Genomic DNA, 22,605 nt, shown 5'->3' on the forward strand with positions numbered 1-22,605 from the left:
CTTGATATGAAGCTGTGATGTTTGCGAGGGACTGAAGCACGAACTGCCCCGCTAACGCTAGCAGGGGTGAGTAACAAAGGAGAGGGAAGAAAAGGCTGACAATCAAAGAAAAAAAATAGCAAAAAAGATAAACCCCCCCGAGCAGCCAGTGTGAGAAAGTTATTAACGGTTAACTCTCTCTCATTGTGGAGTAGGAGGAAAAAATGCAATTGCAAAGGGAAAGAGAAGTTTACCATGCAAAGCAAATTTGTCATTCACTTTGCCAGGTTATCGTTGTTATTATTTGCTTTTCACTCTTTTAACGATAAAGGGAAAGCATGAAAATGACCATCGACTACAGGCTCTAGCCCTCTCCCCGCACGCACGAAAAGGAGGATGCTAAACACAGCCTTTGAAATTCAGGAGGATAATTGATTCTCTGACGCGTAGAAGCCCACAGGACTCCTGAGGGAGCACAGGTATAAAAAGAGGAGCTGCACCTCCCCTGGCAGCCAGAGGAGAGCTGGGGGGAGATCCGAGAGTGTCCTCCCCGCTCAACACCCTCCTGGGTCCTGCCCAGGCAGCGTGCGGAGGGGACGGACCCAGCAGGGCTCACAGGAGCAGCTCTACAGAAGAAGTTGTATTTGCAAGAGGGAAAGGAAACACCTGAGCAAGAGCTGATCTGCGAAGCGCTTCTTTTCTAAGGGAACGGTAAGTGAGAGTCTGTCTATGCACACTTAACAAGATAATGTCTATTTGGAAATTTGAGACAGTTAAATGACAGCAAAATGCAATCAAAGCTGGCATCAGCAATTAGCTTTCTCAGGTATAATATCCTTCGTATCATATAAGATTTTTCTGGTACCGAGTTACAGAATGAACTAATAATTGAACTATAGAATGAATGCAAATCAATAGAATTGTAACATAGATGAGCTTTGTATAAACATGTTAGACGTTTAACTAGCTGTAGCACAGTTTCCCTCTTATGCTCTATTGGTGCAAGTTCCTTTTACCCTGGAAAATGAATGCTGTTTTACTCACCCGTCAATAAAACTGTGTTTGAGCCAAACCAAAGTGTGAGGAGAAACGCAACAGCGTGTTACAGATAAGGCAAAGCCAGCTACAACGAGGCACGGCAAGGCACTTAAAAGGATTTCTGCTTTTCTAATGTGGTATTTCATAGTATAAAACTTTGAACTTTATAAAACTGGAGGCACAGTAAAAGCTTCGTTTCATCTACATGGTGGTATTTTTCAGACTGATCAGGCTCAGGTTTCAGGAGCAGTGAGAGACAGTTACCCCATCTCTCCAACATCACTGTCACAACGCTGCTGCTCACGCTGCACAGGATGGAACCAAGCCATTACTCTTTATCTGCTGGAATGGCACTAAAAGCTCTTCATCTGAAGAGGGATTTATTTATTAATAACTTTTTCACATGTTGCCAGAATGGAAAGTAAGGTGTCCCTCACCTTAAGAGTATTTCGAAGGTGATGAGGCTTCGCAGAGCTGTCGAGCTGCCTGTATGTGGGGTGAGACTTCAATTCCCCGGCTTCTCCTCTGAAATAACAGATGCTTCTGGGAAGGGGTTAGAACTTTCATTTCAGACTGCTTCCCGAGGGGAAAAAAGGGAGACAAATGCCCAAAAGCAGGGATGAGAAGCAGACCATAGTTATGGGAAAGAAGACAAAGCAAGACAGGGGAAGAAAAGCAAAGTCAGAAACAAACAAACAAAATATTGCCAAGAAACTAATAACAGAGAAAGAAAAAAAAAAAATCTCAAAGGGACAAAAAGCGGTTCTGGAGAAAACCCCAGCATTCAAAGAAGAAAAACCAGATACAGAAAGTGATAATCAGGGCTGTATCCTAGGAAGAAAAAAGGGAAACACACAACATTGGGCTAGGTTTTCTTTTACATTGATATTTCACTTCTCGGCTCACACAGCAGCTCTCGTGGTACTGATTACATCTCCTGGTTGGCACTTCCTATAGATGCTGGTGCCACAGGCTCCTGTTACCCCCTGACGGATGCTTTAGATCATTTCCTCTGTCTAGAAAGATCTGATTTGAGATTTGTCTTGGAGATATTTAGGGGAGAGGCACAAACGGGGAAGGCTTTTTCAAGTTAAAATGAAAAAGAAAAAAAAACAACAGGAAATTTGCTCTTTCTCAAAGTCACCTTTTTGCTTCTTTGAGCATTCCTCAACTCTCTGAGGGCCAGAGCGATTCCGTAAGAGAGTGGGTACCAGAGGTGGGGGGTGCCACCCGTGAGTTCACAAGAAGCTCTGCTGGAGCCAGGAGCATCAGCGCTGCTCCCAGGGAACAGAAGGGGAAGGTGCTGGTTCCCTGGGGGGAGGGCATGAGCAGGGAACAGGGACCAGACTGAGGATGAATTTTTGATAAGAAACCCCATTTCTTAATGCACCACCTCTTCCCAGGTCTGTCCCTGCACTTCTGACACCACCACTAATTCTGCTATTAACTTCCATGGTATCAAGATTGGACCCACTTCCATGAGCATCGGCCCTTAATTAGCACCCCCCCCATATCCTGATCTACTTTCAGGAGAGTGGGCAGCTGTGTCTGAGCAGAAAACCAGAGCCCTCTGCTGATGTCTCCCATCAGAATGGGCCCCCTCCTGCCACAAAAATCCATCCATCCACAAAATCAACTGCTTGGAAAGTGCACTTGGGAAATTAGAAGCCCAACCAAACCCTTTCCATTTGGAAACTATTCTTTGCAACAAAGTATTACTATACATTTGAAAGATATATTTTTTTTTTTAAATAAATCAAAATCTAAAGTTTCTTTTTCCTCTTCTGGAGATCAAACATCTTTCTGCTCTTTTCTTGTGTAAAATAAGACAGGGAACAGGGAAACTTGGTATTTTAAAGGTTTCTATCCACATTCTTAAAGAATCTTCTTTGAGCAAAAGATCAATCGCTTTCAACCAAAACTGAGGGAGAGCCTTCACTGCAATACCTTCCTACTGTCCCTCGCTTCCAATGACAAAAACATGGCATTCAGCTCCCGGGGGTGTGTGACCTCAGAAGACTCAGTCCTGAGTCATCTGCTGCGCTTTCAGCCAGCCCTGGGACGCGGAGCTCCGCAGGGTGGGCACACACGGCTCGTGTCCATCTCACCTTCCAGCCAAGCTGGTGCTCAGAGCTGTGCAGGGGCTCCTCCAGACACAGCAGCCATCCAGCTCTCCCAAAAGGATGGATTTCCATCCAGCTCCTCCCCTCCCCAAGCACGACGACTGAAGGGACAGCTTGTGTTTTGTGTGGCTGACCGAGCTCAGCACCGTTCCCTTTGAGAAATGGGTTTGCCAAGGCTACCTCCGAGCCACTATTACCCCTCTGCCCAGGAATTTTATTTGGATTTCCCTGTTTCTCCCCAGTCTCTGGACAGCCAGCAAGGCAGCCCACTCAGCTGTCATGCACTGACCTGTGCCATACACCCAGACATCTCCAGAAAAGGTCCCAGATGGTCCTGTGCAAGCAGTGAGGGTCTTTTGATTGCCCCTGTTTGCTGCTGCCCTCCAGCATCCACCCACCCTTACGCTGGTACTGACAGCCCGTGCAGTGGTCCCCAGGGCTATCCCAGCCTGAGACCCCTCCATCAACCCCAGCAGGGGGGACAGGTCAATAAGGGGGTCCCAACACTGTGTGCCACTGACTGAGCAGGGGGACTGAGAACATGAAGGTGGCCTTTGGCCTCCCCTCCTGGCCCTGAGCATCTCACTGCTCTGCTTTTCAGGTGACCCCAAAGGGTGGAAGATGCTGGATAAGGCCACCCTGCTCCTGTTCCTGCATTTAGTCGCATGCTCCATCTCCTCTCCTCTGTACCCAGCTCTCAGGTAAGCTGCTGAGTGCTTTATCCACCCTGGCACTCCCCGCCTCAGCTCTCACCTTGGGCAAAATAAGCACGTGCCAAATTAAGGTTGCCAGCACTTTGGAAAGCCAGATGAACTGTTCCTGAGTTGGTAAGCCTATTTCTTCACCCTGGCTTAATTTTTTAGGTACAGCACTAGCCTAGGGGCAGTTTCCAAGGAAGGCAGGCACCTGCCATGGAATATTTCAGCCCAAGCAGTTGGTTTTGGAACTGAATGCTTGATTCTATAAAGGGAAATCTGGGAATATCCAGAGCAGGCAGCACCTCCAGCTCCATCACTGATTGAAAATTGTGCCTGCAGGCTACCCGCGTTGAAATCAGAACTGCAGATACTTTACTACATGAACTTTACAGCTGCCTGCTAATATTTCAAGTATTTCCTTGCTGAAAAAAAGCGTGTTTGAGGCAGGTCAACCATCTTTTCACTGCTGAAATAAGCTCAGGGCAGTTGCTAGTTGGGAAAAGTGGCGGGCACCACTTGTGTTACTGATGAGATGGGCATGGCAAAAGGAGAAAGAAAAAGAAAAACAGGGAGTAGTGGTTGAGAAGACTGGAAATTGAGCAGCTCTCACAGTGTGCCTTGGGTTTGCCTTACAGGTACAGCCCAGGGCCAGGTGCTGGCAAGGCTGTGAACTTCCAGCTACAGCACAGCAGCCCATTGCAAAGCCATAACCCCTTGGTGGAGGAACAGGACGAGGAGGGTTTGTTACCAGACCTCACTGAGAAAAGGTTTGTACCTCCCCTCTCAGCCCCACTGAGCAACAGCACGCTGGTTACCATCTTCCCCCAGCCCTGCAGCAGCCCGACAGGTCACTTAGTCCCACCAGCACCATGAAGTCCAGGCTCCAGGGGGAGAAATCAGCTGAGTCCCACAACCAGAGCAGAAGGCTGGGACTGGGCCAGCTCTCAGCATCACCAGTGTCCAGAGCTGCTCCCCAGCAGCAGGGATGTACTGACAGATCGCAGGGTCACACACCCAGCACTCCTGTAGGCTACATAATTTTCCACCGAGCTCTGGGAATCCATCTGTACAGTTGTTAGAGCCTCTCCTTTCCAGCCCTGCCAGGAGACAGAGGATGGTTATTTCTGTCTGACTCATCCTTACAACAGCGGGACCAGCCAAGTGGCTTGTGCTTCCCTCACCTGTGGATTTTTGGGAGCCTGGGTCTAATCACAGGCCAACGACCTGCTGGAGGCTCCTGCCACCCCATCCCAGGCACAGCCCTCCCAGGAGGTGACAGTGCTGCTGCAGAGCACAGGGATGTCCCAGCCCCAATTCTGCTCTCTCCCAGCCTGTGGTTCTTCTCCTCGGCACTAGTTTTCTGACCCCTTTGGTTTGCAGGCACTTCTCCTTACTTGTTTTAGCGTGGATACTGATTTACAGACCTTTTATTTTGCCTGCTGCCTCCATGTCAGAACTGAGCTCCCTCAAACCCTTATACCCTCCAACACTAACACGGTCCAACACCAAAAGGCATGTGCGATGGTTACCCACCCAGCAGTGCTACATCTTACATTCTGTCATCAGAAACACCCTTTTCCCACCTAGGAGGTTCGTGGCTAGCTCAGAGAGCACACCCTGCCCTTGTCTTTCACCCCCAGGATGCAGCGCCACGCTGATGCCATCTTCACCGACAACTACCGCAAATTCCTGGGGCAGATTTCCGCCCGCAAGTTCTTACAGACCATCATTGGCAAGAGGCTTGGGTAAGTCACAGAGCTTTGCTCTCCGAGGGCTAATGCTTTGCTTATTACACCGGGCAGTTTCTTTCACACACGTAGCAGAAATAACTGCCTTCTGCTGCAACAGAAGCGATCTCTCCCGCTGTTCCACATCCCACATCCCAGAGTCTTGGATCCCCCTAATCGCAACTATCATTAAGCAACCTAATTAATCACCTCCTCTGAGGCTGTGTCAGATCAGCTGAGAGCTCTACCATAATATCAACAAGCAATAATATTTGCAAATCATAGTTGCAATGATCACTCACTGGTAGGAAACAGTTATCCCTGGCATGGTTTGAACATCAAAAACAGCCTCTCCGCTACCACTCGTAGCTTTGGCTGGATGGATCACTGACTGACACTACATAATACCAACTAGTCAGATGTGAACCAGCTTAAATCCCTCCTCTAACACAGGAGCAAATACAGCTGACTAGTTTCTTACTGAAATTAAGCAGAAGGGCCCCAGGCTCAGACCCAGCAGGTTCCCATGCTGTGCTGCTCAGCCCGAGCCAAACTTTGAGCGAGAGACTAAAAAAGCCTCTCTGAAACAAAGCTGATTTCTCATCTTTGCATAACAGAAGCAGCGAGAGCAGCCCAGGAGAAGGGGTGCATGAATTTCTGACAAGGCGCCAGTCTGACAGCATCCTGATGGACAGCCGCTACCACCAACAGATGGTCCTGAGGGACTTCCTGGGAGCCATTCTGCAGAACCAAAGGTAGGTGGGAATCAGCTCATTATCTGCTCACCGCAGGAGTAAGACAAGGTCCTTATTGCTGTCTGCCTTCCAGATGTGAAGCTACTGGATTAAGTATCATCTTTCAGGTACACTCAGGGAAAGAATAAATCTCTTGCCTGACCCCATAACTCAGCCCTTCCCTTACGTGGGCAAGTAGGGTGCAGATAAGGAACAGCCTGTCCCGAGCCATCCCGCACGCCGCACAGTAGCGTATCATTATGCTGTCTTCTCAACCCCATAATTCAGTAAAACAGAAGTGGAAAAAGAAGAATTTCTCTCTCAACCCCAATTATGCCATCACTGTCCCACTTCCTTCTCTGGCAGGCCTCAGGACATCAACAGCAGTCGGTTAGAAGGCTTCCCCAGCACCTTGGCTAAGCTCATGTAAATACTTCTCCCTTTCCCATCTCCCCATGCTCTGGTGAGTACCATTCCCTGCTCAATTCTATACACACTACTTCTGCACTGCTTAAGCGAAGCCAATTCCCACTGCTGTCCATGAAAAAGGCTGGCTGCTGGAATTTAAGGGGGAAAAACTCCCAATTAATTTTGTCAAGTAGCTAAAGTCTGGTTAGTCTGACAGACAGACCACGAGTGTTGTGAAGCTGCATGTGGACATCTGGGAAGAGGCTTGCAGCATCCAAAGGAAGCTTTTAAAGCTGCCTGAGATGGTGTGCCCAAGCGTCTAAGCCAGGCTAAAGGCAGACAAAGTCTTCCCTCAGGAGCAGAATCTGCCTCTAAATCCCTGGGACATTCTAGGTTTTCCTTGCCCTGGACAGGAGAGGAAGTCTCACTGTTTTCGGTACCCCTTACACCTGAAAGTAGTCACCTGGAACTTGAATTACCCTCCAAATCTTGCCAGCTCTGGGCAACTGAGAGCCAGCATCCTTGGGAATACCTTCACTTGTACAAATGTCAGTTGCCCTGACATAAAAAGCCTCCAAAGAGTGATAAAACTTTTGTGTGTGCGTTCACAAAGTTTTGTTACAATTCTCTTTCCCTCCTGCTTCTGTCTAGAGTCATTCAGAGCTCGTGGATCTAACTGTACAGTAACCCCTTCACAGCAACAGAGACATTCCTGGATGTGACCAGCTGGAAGCTGATGCACACACTCCTCAGATCCATTCAAAGGAACACAGTTCTGATGCACCACCTAATTTACTTCAGTCTTAATGATTTAACTCCCCTCACTAAATACCGGTCCGTGCACTGAATCAGAAAAAAAAACAAACCCACACCTCCTGGATTAACCTCAGGCTGCTTTACATAAAAAGACTAAAACAACCAGTACACTTGTAATCCTGGGGACATATTGTCTACTAATTAAGGCTTTCAAATTACAAAGCGTAGCAAAATTTCTGCCAAGTCATCATTCTGGTGTAGGGCCTGATTAATAAACATGAGGCCACCAAAAGGCACCTTTAGGCAACTTAGTAAATCGATTACAGCCTCCTCTAAATAGATGCTGATGGCACAGCCACACACGCAGCTGGGATCCGGGCGAGGGAAGACATGAATCCACACGTCTTACCCCCCATTAGGAGCGTGGCTGTGGGCTGCTGCTCCTCCACACACAGCCCCGGCAGCAAAACTGAGCTCAAAAAAGCTCAGCTACAGCTGCTGCTCAGCCCTGAGGTGCTCAAACCCAAGCTACAGCTCTGCAGGAGTTAAAGGAGATCCCTGTGCATCAGATTGGGCTGTCACCGGGTTTTAATTCAAGGTGCCATCCAGTGGGTCTGAACTCCACCCTGGCGAGAGTTACAACTATAAAGGTTTTCAAAGAAGTAAGTTATTAAGCCAGCGATCTCATACATCTACTTCCTTCCCAGTCGCCCCAATTCTCCCATTGTTTGTGTAATAATTATGTCTTCAGAAATGTAAATAACGCCAGGATGGGGTCTGCTTTCCCATCGTTAGCGGGAAATAAAAGTTGTTCTAAATAAACCTGTCCAACAGCAGGTCAAGATGGCTCTTTGTCTGTCGAGATGTTAGTTTCTTGATCCTGTGCCCAGGCTGGAAGATGTCACTCAAAGCCAGTGCTCAGGTGCGACCCAGAGCTGTGCTAACACAGGCACCAGGTCCAGCACCCGTAACTCAACATCAGGCTGGAAATACAGTGGGATGCAAACACACAGTAAGGGCTCTGAAAGCATCCCTCCTTGCACCCGAACAATTCCTGGAGAGTCTGCAGTAGACACAGTCTCATTTTTCCACAGGTGACCATCTTTTAGGACAGTGGGTTCCCATGCATGGGAACGAGCTCACACTTGCACTAAATCCCTATAGATTCTCTCTGTTCCCATTTTACAATTCCAGCACTATGAAAATATTACTAACTGCCCAGCAGCATGGGAAGCAAGGAGGGGATGCCGAGGGAGATGGGTGAAGCTGTGACAGCAGCAAGTGCAGTAAGGGGTAATCCATCAGCCCCTGGCAGGCAGGCAGCTGGCACAGCCAGACAGGAGCCATCCTTCTGCTCCACGGTACAGCTGGACAGAGAACCCGCAGGAGGAAAACCAACCTCAGCAGGCCTGGTTCAAAATGGGTTTGTAAACCTGCTCTCTAACAACTAACACTCCTGAAGCCATTAGGACTCATGTGCTTCAAGGAAAGGAATTTAAAAAAAAAAATGAAGCAGCTTCCTAAAGCAGTAATTAAACATGGTAGCAACAAAAAATAAAGTGGTATAAAAGCTACCTGCAAACACTAGATTGGATACGCCCAATAAAATCAAAAGACCTATCAAAAACACTCCACAAAGACTTAAATCTGCATGATTGAACAGCTGGGTGAGTGCAGCTATTTGGAATAGAAGGGACTCCTTTGAAAGTTCAGTTTGTGTCAAAACGAGGGAAAAAAATGCTCAAACTCTGAGAGATTAAATATAAAACCAAATAAAGCAAATCAGAAAGTGTCTGAGGAAAAGGTCAAAAGAATAAAACCCACCTTTCCTAATGCACACCAAGGAGGTAAAAAACCAATACCAACACAGCTTAGAGAAGACACATCACAGCAGCACTCCATGGTTTTCTCTTTGCGTCCGTGCTCTCCTTGGATAATGTGCCAGAGCTCTACAGGCACAGAGAAAGTATTGTCCTAGCATGAGGCAGCACTAAAAATAATTAATTACAAAACAAAGCGGGTAAGCGAGCAGTAACAAAATACGAGGCTCAGAAAGAACTCACCAGGGTGAAAAGGAATTCCAGGGTAAAATACTACAAATAGTAGCTTAACTATTTCTTGCTTAAACCTCCAGAGGGCTTGAATGCAGCATGAGATCAGGCTTTTGACGAGCGTAGAGGAGGTCAGAGGAGCAGTTCATTAAACCTCTATGGCATCCAGTGTAATGCTCACAATGAACAAAGGGGTAGGAACTATTACAAAGACCAGAAAGGGTGAGCTAAGTGTGAACAACTGCTGTGGGGAAGAGGCAAGATGGCTTTTATAAAGCGGAGTTGCATCTCATACATGTGAGGTTCTGTGGAGGGTTTGGCTCCACACCCTTTCTCCACATGTTTGCTGGCTGATATCATTCTCTTGGATCTCCAAAAGACATTTGATAAAGTTCCTTGGCCAAAAGGCCTTTAAAGAAACTAGTCTGACAGGGGACAAACAGGAGCCAACACCTAGATGCAGGGAGGGAGCACATGCTAAGTTTCCCATGTGGGAGCTGCTCATCAGGAAGAGATTTTGGCCTTTGGTTACTGATATCAGAGTGTCCTTCAATAAAGCCCAAGTCTGTGCCTCAACACTGTTTGAAGGTGGTAATTCACTGGGAAGTTAGAGGTCAAATAACTCAAACGTGGCCACATGGCAACGACCAGATTCTTGGCATTTGGTTTCATAGAAGAACAGAGACAATAACCTCAACCAAACTCGTATTTGGAGTGAAAAGGTGACTTCCAGAGGCTGAAAAGAAAGTGAACCCACTGCAGGGACCCACTGAACCCTCCAGGGTCAGACACAGCTGGACACACCACACCAGCTGGCTCCCTGTAAGTGCCAGGCTCCCATGACCCGCAGCAACTGGTGCCACCAGTTCTCACCAGTTCTGAAGTCAGAGAAAAGATCCGTTAGCAGAGAAATGAAGATGAGAGCGTCACACAAGGGACAGGCAGGAGTGGGAAGTCACCCCCCAATAAACATGTCCCTCTGGGAAAGGGCATGAAAGAACAGGAAGCTTCACACAGCAATGACTCACACACAAAATTACCCGCCAGAAAAAGCTCTTTTCATTCTCATGTGAGCCCAACTTCCAATCAGAGCCTCTGAGACAGCCAAAAAACAAAGTTCAGGACCGTTCTTTCCTCTTTATTCACAAATCATTTAGGATGAGGAGAGGGCACCTGGGGAAACGCAGAATTAAATTTTCTTTTTCCTCTTTTTCTAAAGGAAATTCAAATGTCCTGAGGGGGAAAAAAAGGGGGAGGATCGAGGGAAGAAAGGATTTTCTGGATTCATATGAAAAGCACACAAGTAACATGAACACAACGATGAAAATCAGATTTTTTAAAAAAAGTATAACTGGCACCCTTTTGACTTCAATATTAAAAAAAAAAAAGTCTGCTTCTGCCTTCTTTCTTCAGGTCTTTCAGTTATTTATTCACTTCTGTTCTGAAGGCATTTGTTTTGTTTTTCCCCATTTCTTCCATTCTTCTGGTATTAGTGTGTCCTGGAAAGAAAAACCCAAAATATTAACTCTTCCAGCCAACAAAGCACTTCCAGTAAAAGTGTCCCCAGACCCCTCATTCTCTCTCAAGGGAAGCTTGTCAGAGTGATAAAACCAGTACTGCAGTGGAACTGAGGACTGAATTCAGGGAGGATGGAAACAGTCAGGCAAATGAAGGTTAATTTCTGGTGCAAAAGGGATGAATGAGCCTTGTAAAATACAGAACTGAACAAAAAAGCAGGGCTGAACGCAAAGCCTGCAGGTACCTTAACTGCTCTTCTACTTTAAAAAGGGCAAATCTATCCACTTGGAATCAGCTGGTTCATGTAAACACAAAGAGAAGATCTTCATGTCCCCAAGAAGATGAAGTAGCCTAATGTGGGCACAGCAGACCCACCTTTTTGGGGTCCTTTTCTGAGCACTTGATGCCGAGCACTTGACAGTCCAGCCCTAGAAGCTGGTCACAATCCAGTCTTAGCTGTCCTAACTGGGGCATCAGAGAACCCAGCAGGAAAGACAAACGCTTGTCACTGCACATGGCAGCAAAACCCAACTTATGGTTTGTGGATAATAAGTTATTTGCAAGATCTTCCAGGACTACTCACAGCCCATAGGGAATTAAGGAGTTAAAATACCAGACTGAGAAAGAGAAAACATGCTAGCTGTTGAGAAGCACTTGTGAGGCATTTGGTAACAGGCCACCAAAAAGCTGAAAACCACTGGCCCAAAGCTATGGTAAAATAAAAAAAGCATCCAGGGACCAGAACAGCACCAGCAAACACAGGCAGGGTGCAGCCAGCATTCATCTAGTAGAACAAGCGACAGCCATCTCCAGTTCCTCTCCAGTTACTTGTCATAGCTTGTTCTGTGCTCAAATACCTCAAAAGACTCCAGGGAAAGAAGAGATAGTAACAGGGTGTCTTTCTATGGGACATGATGCCAAGTTCTCTATCAGTAATTTCCATGAAACCATCCTCCGTATTATCTGATCTGCAGACAGGAGCTTATACCACAGTGCACATCGTTTTTGTGACACGGCCACCCACACTGGCTTTGTTTTGCACCAAAAAAACTGAGTTACATTCAATGCACTCTGTCTGTGTATGTGCCTGGAGCACTAACTACAAATATGAGAGAAAGCAGATGCTCATGAGATGTAGCGGTGAAACAACATTGTACAAGGATTTCAGCCTCTTCAGGATTTGTCCCAGATGCTCTCTCCCTTCCCCAAAATAAAAGAGTGCACTGAACGAGATGTGAAGCCACACACACACACTCAGAACTGGGCAGCATGCAGAGCAGCAGGCACTCCTGCCTCCTTCACCACAGTGGATATCACAAACTGGGATCTTACCTGCCCAGAATGCCAGGGAGTGAAGGGCTTTGTGCAGGTAAGTGATAATGGAGACCTACCAGATACTGAATGGAGGGGGCTGGGGCTGCCACCAACTGAGCCATCATGACCAGTTCAGTCTAATGGGAGGCTGAACCCTGGATTGGGTCGTGTTCTCAGCTGAATGAGGTGGTGCTGACCTGGCTCTGCTGCACACAGAGCTCTTGCCACCCCAAGTGAGGACATAACTGAGCAGTCAGAGTGCCCGGCAGCTGACTAACCAGAACAGTGCAGATGGGGATCAGGGGTACCAACAGCAGGATGGGAACAGCCCAGGTATCAGCTACTTTCATCATGTTCTCCTCCAGCTGGTGTTACTAATAATTTATTTACAGGAAAAATACTGCTTAAACTAGGTTTATTTCATCACCTGATAGCTGCTTGATGCCCAAGACAGCATATTCACACGTGCACATATTACCATACAGATTTCAAATGATTAAAGAAATCACAAAAGGCAATTTAGTCTCAGGGGACATGTACTGCTAATATGCAAACCCAGCTGTAGCCAAGGACACCCAAGGACTGATTTAAAGCCCAATAAGCGATGTTGGAAGGAAGCAGCTTCAGCTCGGACATCTTGTTGTACCAGGAGTGAGTGATGATGTGAAATGAAACAGGCAGCATGCCCAGGAAAGGCAAATTCCAAAAAGGCCCTTACTTCTAGAAGAGCTGGTCACTAGCAAAACCCCCTTCTACCGCAGCGTTCTATACTTTGCCAACCTACTGCTCTGCTCTGCAGCGATCCTGCCAAAAGGAGAGAGGAAGAAAAGGTTCAGAGAATATAGGAAGGAGGAAAGCAGCCCTGCTCCAGGAACCAGAGCCAGTGACAGAAACGCAAAAAGCAAAACCAGGCCTTCTGGTAACTTCTGTGAAGAGATGGTTTATGCAGTCCCCGTCCCACGCCCACCAGCTGCCTCCATGGTGCAACAGCAGCTTTGCCTCAAAGTGCAATCTAGTTAATTATCACTGCACTTCCAACATCTGAGACAGGCTACCAGCACCTTAACAAAAAAAGATGTCTTTTTGAACTTTAAAGTCAAATACAAAAGGTTTAACTTTAGCCTAAGGCAGAAGTTTTACTTTCAAATTTGCCATTGTAGTTGCAGCTTCATGTCATTTACAGTGAAAAAGCAGAGCGACACCCCCTGCAGTGTTTTGAAGTAGGAACCAACCACCTGCATTTCTGTGCTAACAGAAGCCCTGGTTGAGCGAAGACACTTAGAAGTAAGCTCCATTGTATTCTTTTTCCCCAAATTTGTATCCTAAGCAGTCCGCAATAATGATTTTATACTTATTCTTGAAAAGTATTATTTAATGACATAACATAGCCCCGTTGGCAACAAAATCCCCGTAGGAACTGTTACACTAACAAGAGAAAGTGCCACAGTGGAGAGGGCTGCTCATCCGAGAAAGCTGGGAGGATGGTATGGAAAGGGTTAACAACAATAATCATCTCCCCTGCTACAGCCATGCAAGTAGAGATGTTTTGAAGACAACAAATCAATGTAAACCCCCTGAAAATTATATTCTTGTAGGTTTGCTGTTGTTTGGGGTTTTTTTTGGGGGTGTGCTTTTTGTTTTGGTTTTTGTTTTGTTTTTTTCTTTTTTTACAGTTCTTGTCCTGGTTTTATTACAGTGTAATCAAGAAAAGTGAGCACCCAGGGACATCTGTGCAAATATGTATGCAAGGATAAACAACTCCCAGGTGCTCAAAAAGGGGAAAGTAGGAAAAGGACAGGTTTGATGGCAAAGCAGGTCAATAAGATCATCTTCAAAGCCAAATTCTACATTAGTACAAAAGAGATAAAACTTAAATGTCACATGGAAACCCCATGCGGCAGAAGTGAAGGAGAGGGAACAGCTGGACCTCTAATTAACCCACTGTATTGGAAGCTCAGGTCAGCAAACTGCCTGCAGGTTGCCTAAGCCATGGTCTGCCTATGAGACACCGTGTGGCAGGAGACACAAATGTGAAGGATCAGTCCAGTGCCAGTACAGAAATTAATGTTGTATCCCTGACATTTACCAGGATTTTCCCTGTTTTCCCTTGTCTGTTGCTGCACACCTCTGTTAAGCATCTGCCTCTTTTTTTTCCTCTACAACCCCTCTTTAGGGAGGGGAAGAAAGCAGTAAGATACCTTCCTCTTCTTAAAACTTATCACCTGCACAGCTACAGAAGAGTTGGGCCTCTGCATTTATAGTGGTTTTCATTATCTAACAATATTTTATGAGCTTGATATATCATGTAGTAAAACAAATTTGTCAGGGAATGTGCGTTTCCCTGTGTCAAATGTGGGGAAACTTCAGCCCATTGCTTTCTGTGTGTCCCTGATGGCTCCAGCAAGTGGCCACCACTCTCTCCAAAGGAGCTCTTCACAGTATCTCAGCGAGAGCAGCCCTTTGCCCTATTCAGTTCAAGCCCTTAATCTGAAAACAGGCCCAAAAGAGGGACTGAGCAGTCCATCCCCACACAGGAGATCCAAGAACCAAAAGCAGTGTTCATTACTGTGTCAGTTACTGACACATGACAGCATCAATGTGCTCTCCTCCCCACTGATTTTAAAAGCAGCTCCCACCGACGCGTCCGTCCCTGCCTTACCGTTTGACTGCCTTCTGAGCCAGCATCCTGTTGCCTGCCAGGAACGTGACGCCACCCAAAATGGCCAAGTACTTCAGAGTCTGGAACATGTTGAGCTGAGTCCAGTAGACATACATGAGTCCCAACATGGCTGTGAAAGACAGACAGAGCCCATGGCTGAAACTGCATTTCAAAAGACCAACCATTTGTTATCTATCCCCAGAACAATCGTTATGTTGCACTGTGAGGCCTAAGCATTAGGTTTCCTCTCTCATCTCTGAAATGCCAGATCGTTCATTACTGCGTCAGTTACTGACACATGACAGCATCGACGTGCTCTCCTCCCCACTGATTTTAAAAGCAGCTCCCACCGACGCGTCCGTCCCTGCCTTACCGTTTGACTGCCTTCTGAGCCAGCATCCTGTTGCCTGCCAGGAACGTGACGCCACCCAAAATGGCCAAGTACTTCAGAGTCTGGAACATGTTGAGCTGAGTCCAGTAGACATACATGAGTCCCAACATGGCTGTGAAAGACAGACAGAGCCCATGGCTGAAACTGCATTTCAAAAGACCAACCATTTGTTATCTATCCCCAGAACAATCGTTATGTTGCACTGTGAGGCCTAAGCATTAGGTTTCCTCTCTCATCTCTGAAATGCCAGATCTACAGACTATATACACTAATGCCAGGAGAAGGAGGGGCCTGGGTCTCCATACTGGCGAAAAACGTAATGCTGATGGTTGGAACTGACCCTCTTGTGGCAGAATTATGGACATATTATAGACAAAAAGGGCTATTAAATAGAGGAGGATACTCTGGATTGCAACAGTGGTTATTAACCTTTGCACATTTATAGCAGCTTACAGCTTTACAAGGCTTCCAAAGGAAACTGGCTTGGATTAAGCAACACACCATCATTTGGGAAAGAGTAGATCCAATGTTCTCTCAACCTGCTATATTTTTGAAATTCTGTCAAGACAATAAATAACTGTGCAACTAAGGGTATGATAAAATTGATGAAAAAAAGTCAGCCCAGCCAAAGAACAAGAGCAGCTTTGACAGGAAGAGCTGTAAAGAAAAGATGTAGGCCACAGTTTCCCAGGTTTCAATCCCCACAGAAACTCCCTGCCTACAAAGGATAAACACACAATAAAGGAAGTGTGACCTCTGGAAAGAAGAAGTTCTATTAAGTACAGATAAATGGTGTGTGAGAGGAACCCGGATAATGACTGCTGTTATAAGCTGATGGCCAAAACAGGTTTAGCACCATATTAACAATCATAAAAAGCAGGAAGGCAGATGAAAACAAGAGAACAAATGTTATGCTATTATGTCATTATAGTTAATAGACCACAAGCCCATTAACCACCAGGGCTCTCATCTGTAACTCCCAGGTGAGGAGGTCAAACAAAGCAGAAAGCCTCTGACACTTACCAGCATGTCCCAGGTGAAAAACAATGGTGCTGGGAGCAAAGCTGAAGTTGGAGATGTTGGCACCTATCTTGATCCACTAAAAGGAAAAGAAACAAAACTTAAGTTACAACAGCCTTGTAAACACAGGCTTTTATTTTAAACTTCAGTATCTTTCAAGGCCATTTGCTTCAAGATCTTCAATTAATACAGTGTTTTCTCAACAGAAGCACTTGTTTCCCACTACAAGAGGACAAAGTAGTAATTTTACCAAGATGGCACTGCTGAGCTCCTTCAATGAAAATTTCTCTGGCTGCTTCTGACTGACCAAAGGCAGTTCCTCAATCATCTTAACCTGATGAGAGGGTATTGCTCCAAATCTACATTTTCCAGGAAAGTAAACATTGCTATTTCTATCCAGCTGAATTAATTTAAATCAGAAAAACAAGAGATACAGTTCTAGTTTTGGACTCAGCAAAAGAACAGCCGTAGTTTTTACGAGCACACATCTTGTATCTATTTCAGTTTTTAAAGCACAAAATAGAAAGGCTCGAAATGCTGGAAAACAGGAGAAGTAGCAAAGAGATTTTTCACTGAAGTGTCATCAACATGTATTTTGTGAACGCCAGAGACCAGTGGACACAACTATGTGAACTCCAGCTTTCAGTGAGACGAGCTAATGGGAAATTACTGACAAGCAAAGGATCAGTTTCATCCTCCAAAAAAGGACTAATTTAACTTGACTAGATGAGATTTTCGTATTGCATTAAGTTCAAAACACTGATCTGATGAGATGGTGAGTAGCAGTAGATGTTTCAACTACAGACACACAAATACCAATTATGTCCATAAATGGGAATCAATCTGATAGGATTAAGTCACAGAGATGTTGTGATGGATGTATTCAGTGCCAGGCAGTGCTATTTTTCCCCTGTGGAAGTCTAATATTAACAATAACTTAAGCTGCCCACTGTAATTCAACATCCCCAGCAGTAGCATACTGGAGAAACTCACCCCACCTACTGCTGCATGGCAGCAGCGTTTTGCTATTTTGACTATAAACCCAAAAACTCCCAACAATTTAGGAAAGAAGCAATACCAGCCCAACGCCCTGAGCTGACATTTGCTAGCTGTGACTGCAGGACTGTGGTGCTAGTCACGATTAACCAAGAGTTTTAATACCAAGTTGAGCTGGTCAACCTCCTAAGGGACCTTGGACTGGGAAAAACTTCTTCTGTGGCCCAGTTCACTCACCAGAATGAGCAGCAAAAGCAGCGGGGAGAGAATCAGTGCTGTGAAAGTGTTAGATACCACAGTGGGAGGCCTCTTCTCAGGTTCCCTGAAGAGGTGCTGCAAACAAACAAAACCAACTCATAAGTAGGAGTATTCCAGCAGAGCAGCTTCTCAGCTCCCCAGAGGGCCACCTGCAGCACGTTCCCAGACATTCCTTTGGATGATAAACATTCCTCTTAAGGCAAAGACTAAAGTAGTGGCTATTCAAGTCTCTGCACATTTGATCTCTTGCACAGGTAACTTTTCCTTGCACTCACAGAAGCACTCGGTAGCTTGTCATCAGCACAGATGGCTGGAATGAAGCAAGAAAAGTCTTCAGAACAGAGCACTTGCTGTGGTGCTCACCTAGTCAAACCTACATGTTTGAACCATCACTGACACCAGCTGCCCTCCCACAGGCAGGGCACAGCTTATTTATTCATATGCCAGGGGACTGCAACACATTCTTCCCATTAAGCAGTAACTCTATTCTTTCGTTAATTACTTATGCAGTATTAGTTTTTTTTTTTTAAATGAGAGATGACTTTTCAACAATAAATTATGATGATAACAAATAGCACTAGTAGGATTAGGCCCCAGCTCTGCAAACAATTTTTGATTTTGACTGTACCTGGATTTCAGGTTTGGGAACAAAGAGGTTCTTGGACTGGACTGTGGATGGTGCATCCTCTTCTGGGAATTTGATCACAACATCAGCCTGAAATGAAATCATGCAGCTTCATGAAGTTTGATCTTAACATATTAAAAGTTTTATAAAACCTATTCCATTGCTGCAGCCTATTTCCTTATTTGTCCATCTACAACTGAAATGACTTTTAAAGAAAACTAAGCCATCAGATTTTTTAAGAAGCAATTTTTCCTAAGCAGAGGCAGTCATGCCATTCACCCGTCATCGTTCACCCATAAACGTTCTCAAGTTTCTGTTCCACCATATGATGAAACAAATGCTCATTTCAGCCTTGCTTTGATGTTCGCTTAAAAACTTCAAATGACCAGCAAACCTCAGAGTCCACAAATGGCCAAAAGGATTCTGGTTCACTACAAAGAACAAAGACACTTGAGCACTTTTTCTTCCAAGCCTGTACCATGCCCTTCCGTTAGACCACTAGTTACCTCAAAACCACACCACCACACTTCCAGCTACGTACCACGTTCCACAGGATTGGATTTTCCAGAGTGGCGTCTCCAATTATCAAGTAAAGAGTGTAGGTACCAGAGGCAGAGTCAAATTCAGTCTTCCTCTCAGAGGTATCCAGTTCAAACTTGTACACGTTCTTGCTATCTGGTTCTGCAACAAACACCACCTCCTGGCCAGTCTTCTGGTTGTGAAGTCGGACAAAAGTCTGAAAGGAAAGTTCGTTAAGATTTCTGGAATATCTCACACTGCATTTACAAGTGCCAGTGAAATGAGAGATTTAACCCCCCAAAGTGTAATATTAACAAAATCTGGAGTATAAACTAGGACCCTGTGTGTCTAGATCCCTACAAATCAGCGAAGTTCTATGTCTCTGAGCAAGTACATTAACACAGGACCAAGACTGTTCAGTGGCCCACTGGGGTGTGAGGCAATATATTGAATGTGACTCAACAGGGTATACGCAACAGCACACAACAAGGATGTATGCATCTATGGGGTTTGTTGGGGTTTTTTTCCCCTTTTTTCTATTTTATACAGGGAAAATAAAATTTTGAAGAAAGTCTAAATTCAAGGACTTTATCAGCAAACAAAAAGAAGTGTGCTTTTTCCAGTGCAGCCTACCTGCACTCACTTTGTTGAGTTAAATAAGACACAGCACCAGAGCCAGAAGAGGCACCATTTAGTGTACAGCCCAAACAAATGAAGTGAATCCACTTTCCACCAGTGAAAGATAGACTGAAACATTACTGATCTTTCCATGTCAGAAATATAAGGCTTCTCAAAACCCATCAGATCTTTTCAAGAGCAACTGTCACCTCAAATGCTTCAAGATGGAACATCTTCATGACATAGCAACGACAAAAATTTGTCCTAACCTGGTGAGGGATGAGTTCAGCTCCACTGTTCACGTCTATCAGCTGGAAGGATAAAGCAAAATTCTGATGGCTGTCAGCAGTGAAGGAGCCCTTGGCTTTGGCTGGGTAAGCTACCCTAGGAAGCAAAAAACAAACAGAACTGAGATGATCTTCCCAGAGAAGGCCTGGCATTCAAAGAAACTGAGGCACGTGTGCCTGTCCAGCAGTACTGCATTCTGCTCAGCACAGATGAGCTATCTTATCCAAAAGTCAGGTGAACTAACATGACTGGAATTTTTAGAGGGATTTTTGTGAGCTACATACCCGGCCCATTTTCAAGTAAAGCAGTAGTTTGTTTTAAGGTTCAAAGGAACAGCAGAAGGAGGTTTTGCTAGTGCTACACCCCACGTTTCATCTAGCCAAGGCTGCGCTACAACCAGAGGTGTGATGGCAGCAGAACAGGAAAAAAAAGACACTCCAACTTCAGCACAGAAAAGCTGTATCAACACACACAAAAGGGCCTCTCAGTGAGGCTGGGCAACCTATGTCAAATTCTATACATCTGTCAGTTAAAAAACCCACTACATTAAGTTCCAGTACATCTAGCAAGCCTACAGCCACAGCCCCCAAATACAGAGTACGTGTTGCTTTAGACCATCTCTTCAAGAGCCAAATAATACCAGAGTTAACACAGTTATTTTAACTTGCTTTTGCTACACAGAGGTGCCAACAAAGGCACAGAAGACTCAGGTTGCCTGGCTTCTGGTAGCACTTATTTCAGTATTAAGGAAAACCACCTATAAAAATAATCAGTATTCTCCCAAAGAACTCAAGGGTTTAAGAGAAACAGCACAAGTTGCCCTGGTTTGAGAAACCACGACACGGGTATAACTCTGTAGTTATTCCAATACAAGATTCCTTTGCTTCAGCTGCAGTAGGTAAAGCTCAGAAGACCTCCACTCCAGAGCCAGACTTACCCTTAAAAGCTCACACACCCTGAGTTGTTTTACCTGGTTGTTTTTGGTGCAATGCTCTGATCTTTATCCACAGTAGAAAGATCTACGTTGGTAATCCCAACTTCCGTGGAAACTTTTACTTTCAGCTGCAACAAAGCACAACAGAAAATTACTCAGAGCACTCTATACATACTAATTATGGTCAAGTTCACAGAAGAAGCTTTAGCTCTAACTGTCCCCTTCCCCAAAGAGGGTCTTACACCATGTCAAAGACAGAATCTAAGCAGAAGAGAAGGATCTACAGCAATTTACCTTCTGGCAAGGCTCCTGCACCAGTCACTAACCTTAACCCATGCCCTTCCTCCCAGCACAAGCAGCCAGCTCTGAGGGCACCAGCTTCTCAGTCATGTTGGAGTTAGTTGTACTGCTTCATTAAAAACAGTTCTCCAAAGGGCAGCTATCCAGATCCAACTAGTTTTCCTTTTAAACCAGCAGAAACTAGCTATTAAAGATTACATCACATATGATACAAGTTAAAACTGCACATGCATATGTGCTTCTGCTTACTGGAGAGCAATTTGAGACAAGAGAGGTCTCCGGACAGCAACCAGTTATGGCTTTGTTGGCTCCTAAAGCCTAACAGGTTTCTGCTGATTTTATTACCAGCAGGGAAAAGCCAAAGCATTCCTGCAGACCTGCACTTTGTTCAGCAAGCCTTCCTTCGGAGTCACGGCATTTATCACTTAGCACAGGGCCCTGCCATTTATCACACTCCTCTGTGCTAAGTGCTGGATAAACCCGGAGCAGAGAAATGCCTCCCTGCCCTCTCTCCGGTCCCAAACCACAGACCATCGAGGCAGTGAACTTCGGTGGGTTTGACTGATTTCAGTCCTACTCTCAAACATAAGCAGTCGCTGCAGTCTGTGGTTTTTAATTAGCACATTTGTTCTCACAGCTTACAAACGCTCCCCCGGAGAATTCAAGTTTCATTGCCAAGATATTTTTCAACCTATACTACCATTTGTTATTACAGGTTTGCTCATGTGAACCAGTCCCACACCCTCACCCTGAAAAATAATTCACAGAGAACCAGTGGGAAAAATATGTAAAAAGCACAAACCAAACTATTAAGGTCAGACTTCAAACACAACAATCTTGGCAGCTCCTTTACAATAAAAAGTGTAATTTAAGGTACAGGTTACGCCTGGAACTGGATCCATTAACATGTAGACAATTCAGGTTAACTTTAGCAAAGGCTTAGTTGTTTTCAAATGGAAGTAAAGAAAGATGGACTAATGAAATATTAATTTAAAAAAAGTTATGTGAAAGCAACTCGGAGCTGCTGCACACAGCCCCTCCAACTGAACAGTACACAAACATATCTCAAATATTTTAATGCCAGGAAATGCAGTCTCTGCCCGGAGTAATAACCCACTGGTTTAGCTCATTACTGTCAAAACGATGGTGCATTAAGGACAATTAATGCTAATAACAGTAAGGAAAAAAAAAAAAAAAAAAAGCATCTTCAAAGCCAAATTCTACATTAGTACAAAAGAGATAAAACTTAAATGTCACATGGAAACCCCATGCGGCAGAAGTGAAGGAGAGGGAACAGCTGGACCTCTAATTAACCCATTGTATTGGAAGCTCAGGTCAGCAAACTGCCTGCAGGTTGCCTAAGCCATGGTCTGCCTATGAGACACCGTGTGGCAGGAGACACAAATGTGAAGGATCAGTCCAGTGCCAGTACAGAAATTAATGTTGTATCCCTGACATTTACCAGGATTTTCCCTGTTTTTCCTTGTCTGTTGCTGCACACCTCTGTTAAGCATCTGCCTCTTTTTTTTCCTCTACAACCCCTCTTTAGGGAGGGGAAGAAAGCAGTAAGATACCTTCCTCTTCTTAAAACTTATCACCTGCACAGCTACAGAAGAGTTGGGCCTCTGCATTTATAGTGGTTTTCATTATC

General features: G+C 45.2%; 2 protein-coding genes across 2 annotated transcripts; one reads left to right on the plus strand and one right to left on the minus strand.

The window, feature by feature from the left end:
* Nucleotides 1–512: 512 nt before the first annotated feature.
* GHRH (growth hormone releasing hormone) lies at nt 513–8,280 on the plus strand. Its single transcript, XM_014941254.1, has 7 exons — nt 513–690; nt 3,742–3,841; nt 4,474–4,605; nt 5,479–5,583; nt 6,183–6,320; nt 6,666–6,762; nt 7,359–8,280. The coding sequence occupies exons 2-6, from the start codon at nt 3,762–3,764 to the stop codon at nt 6,727–6,729; spliced, it is 519 nt and encodes a 172-aa protein (XP_014796740.1). The 5' UTR covers nt 513–690; nt 3,742–3,761; the 3' UTR covers nt 6,730–6,762; nt 7,359–8,280.
* Nucleotides 8,281–15,373: 7,093 nt separating this feature from the next.
* Nucleotides 15,374–21,044, minus strand: LOC106887605 (dolichyl-diphosphooligosaccharide--protein glycosyltransferase subunit 2-like). The gene is made up of 8 exons (XM_014941231.1): nt 20,987–21,044; nt 20,691–20,808; nt 19,702–19,816; nt 18,837–19,031; nt 18,299–18,385; nt 17,650–17,745; nt 16,420–16,495; nt 15,374–15,508 (listed from the first exon to the last, which is right to left on the minus strand). The coding sequence occupies exons 1-8, from the start codon at nt 21,042–21,044 to the stop codon at nt 15,375–15,377; spliced, it is 879 nt and encodes a 292-aa protein (XP_014796717.1). The 3' UTR covers nt 15,374.
* Between the last annotated feature and the right edge of the window lie 1,561 nt (nt 21,045–22,605).

This window comes from Calidris pugnax, unplaced genomic scaffold (genome assembly GCF_001431845.1).
Source record: "Calidris pugnax isolate Ruff unplaced genomic scaffold, ASM143184v1 scaffold55, whole genome shotgun sequence".
Taxonomy (NCBI): Eukaryota; Metazoa; Chordata; class Aves; order Charadriiformes; family Scolopacidae; genus Calidris; species Calidris pugnax.

What these genes read in the sequence shown, in the direction of transcription:
- GHRH (XM_014941254.1), top strand. Translation starts at nt 3,762, where the DNA reads ATGCTGGATAAGGCCACCCTGCTCCTGTTCCTGCATTTAGTCGCATGC. An exon ending in ATCATTGGCAAGAGGCTTGG is followed by an intron (nt 5,584 to 6,182) that starts GTAAGTCACAGA and finishes TTTGCATAACAG; the next exon opens with AAGCAGCGAGAGCAGCCCAG. An exon ending in GCCATTCTGCAGAACCAAAG is followed by an intron (nt 6,321 to 6,665) that starts GTAGGTGGGAAT and finishes CTTCTCTGGCAG; the next exon opens with GCCTCAGGACATCAACAGCA.
- LOC106887605 (XM_014941231.1), bottom strand. Translation starts at nt 21,044, where the DNA reads ATGACTGAGAAGCTGGTGCCCTCAGAGCTGGCTGCTTGTGCTGGGAGG. An exon ending in CTGAACTCATCCCTCACCAG is followed by an intron (nt 19,032 to 19,701) that starts GTTAGGACAAAT and finishes CTTTCCTTTCAG; the next exon opens with ACTTTTGTCCGACTTCACAA. An exon ending in ATCCAATCCTGTGGAACGTG is followed by an intron (nt 18,386 to 18,836) that starts GTACGTAGCTGG and finishes ATTTCATTTCAG; the next exon opens with GCTGATGTTGTGATCAAATT.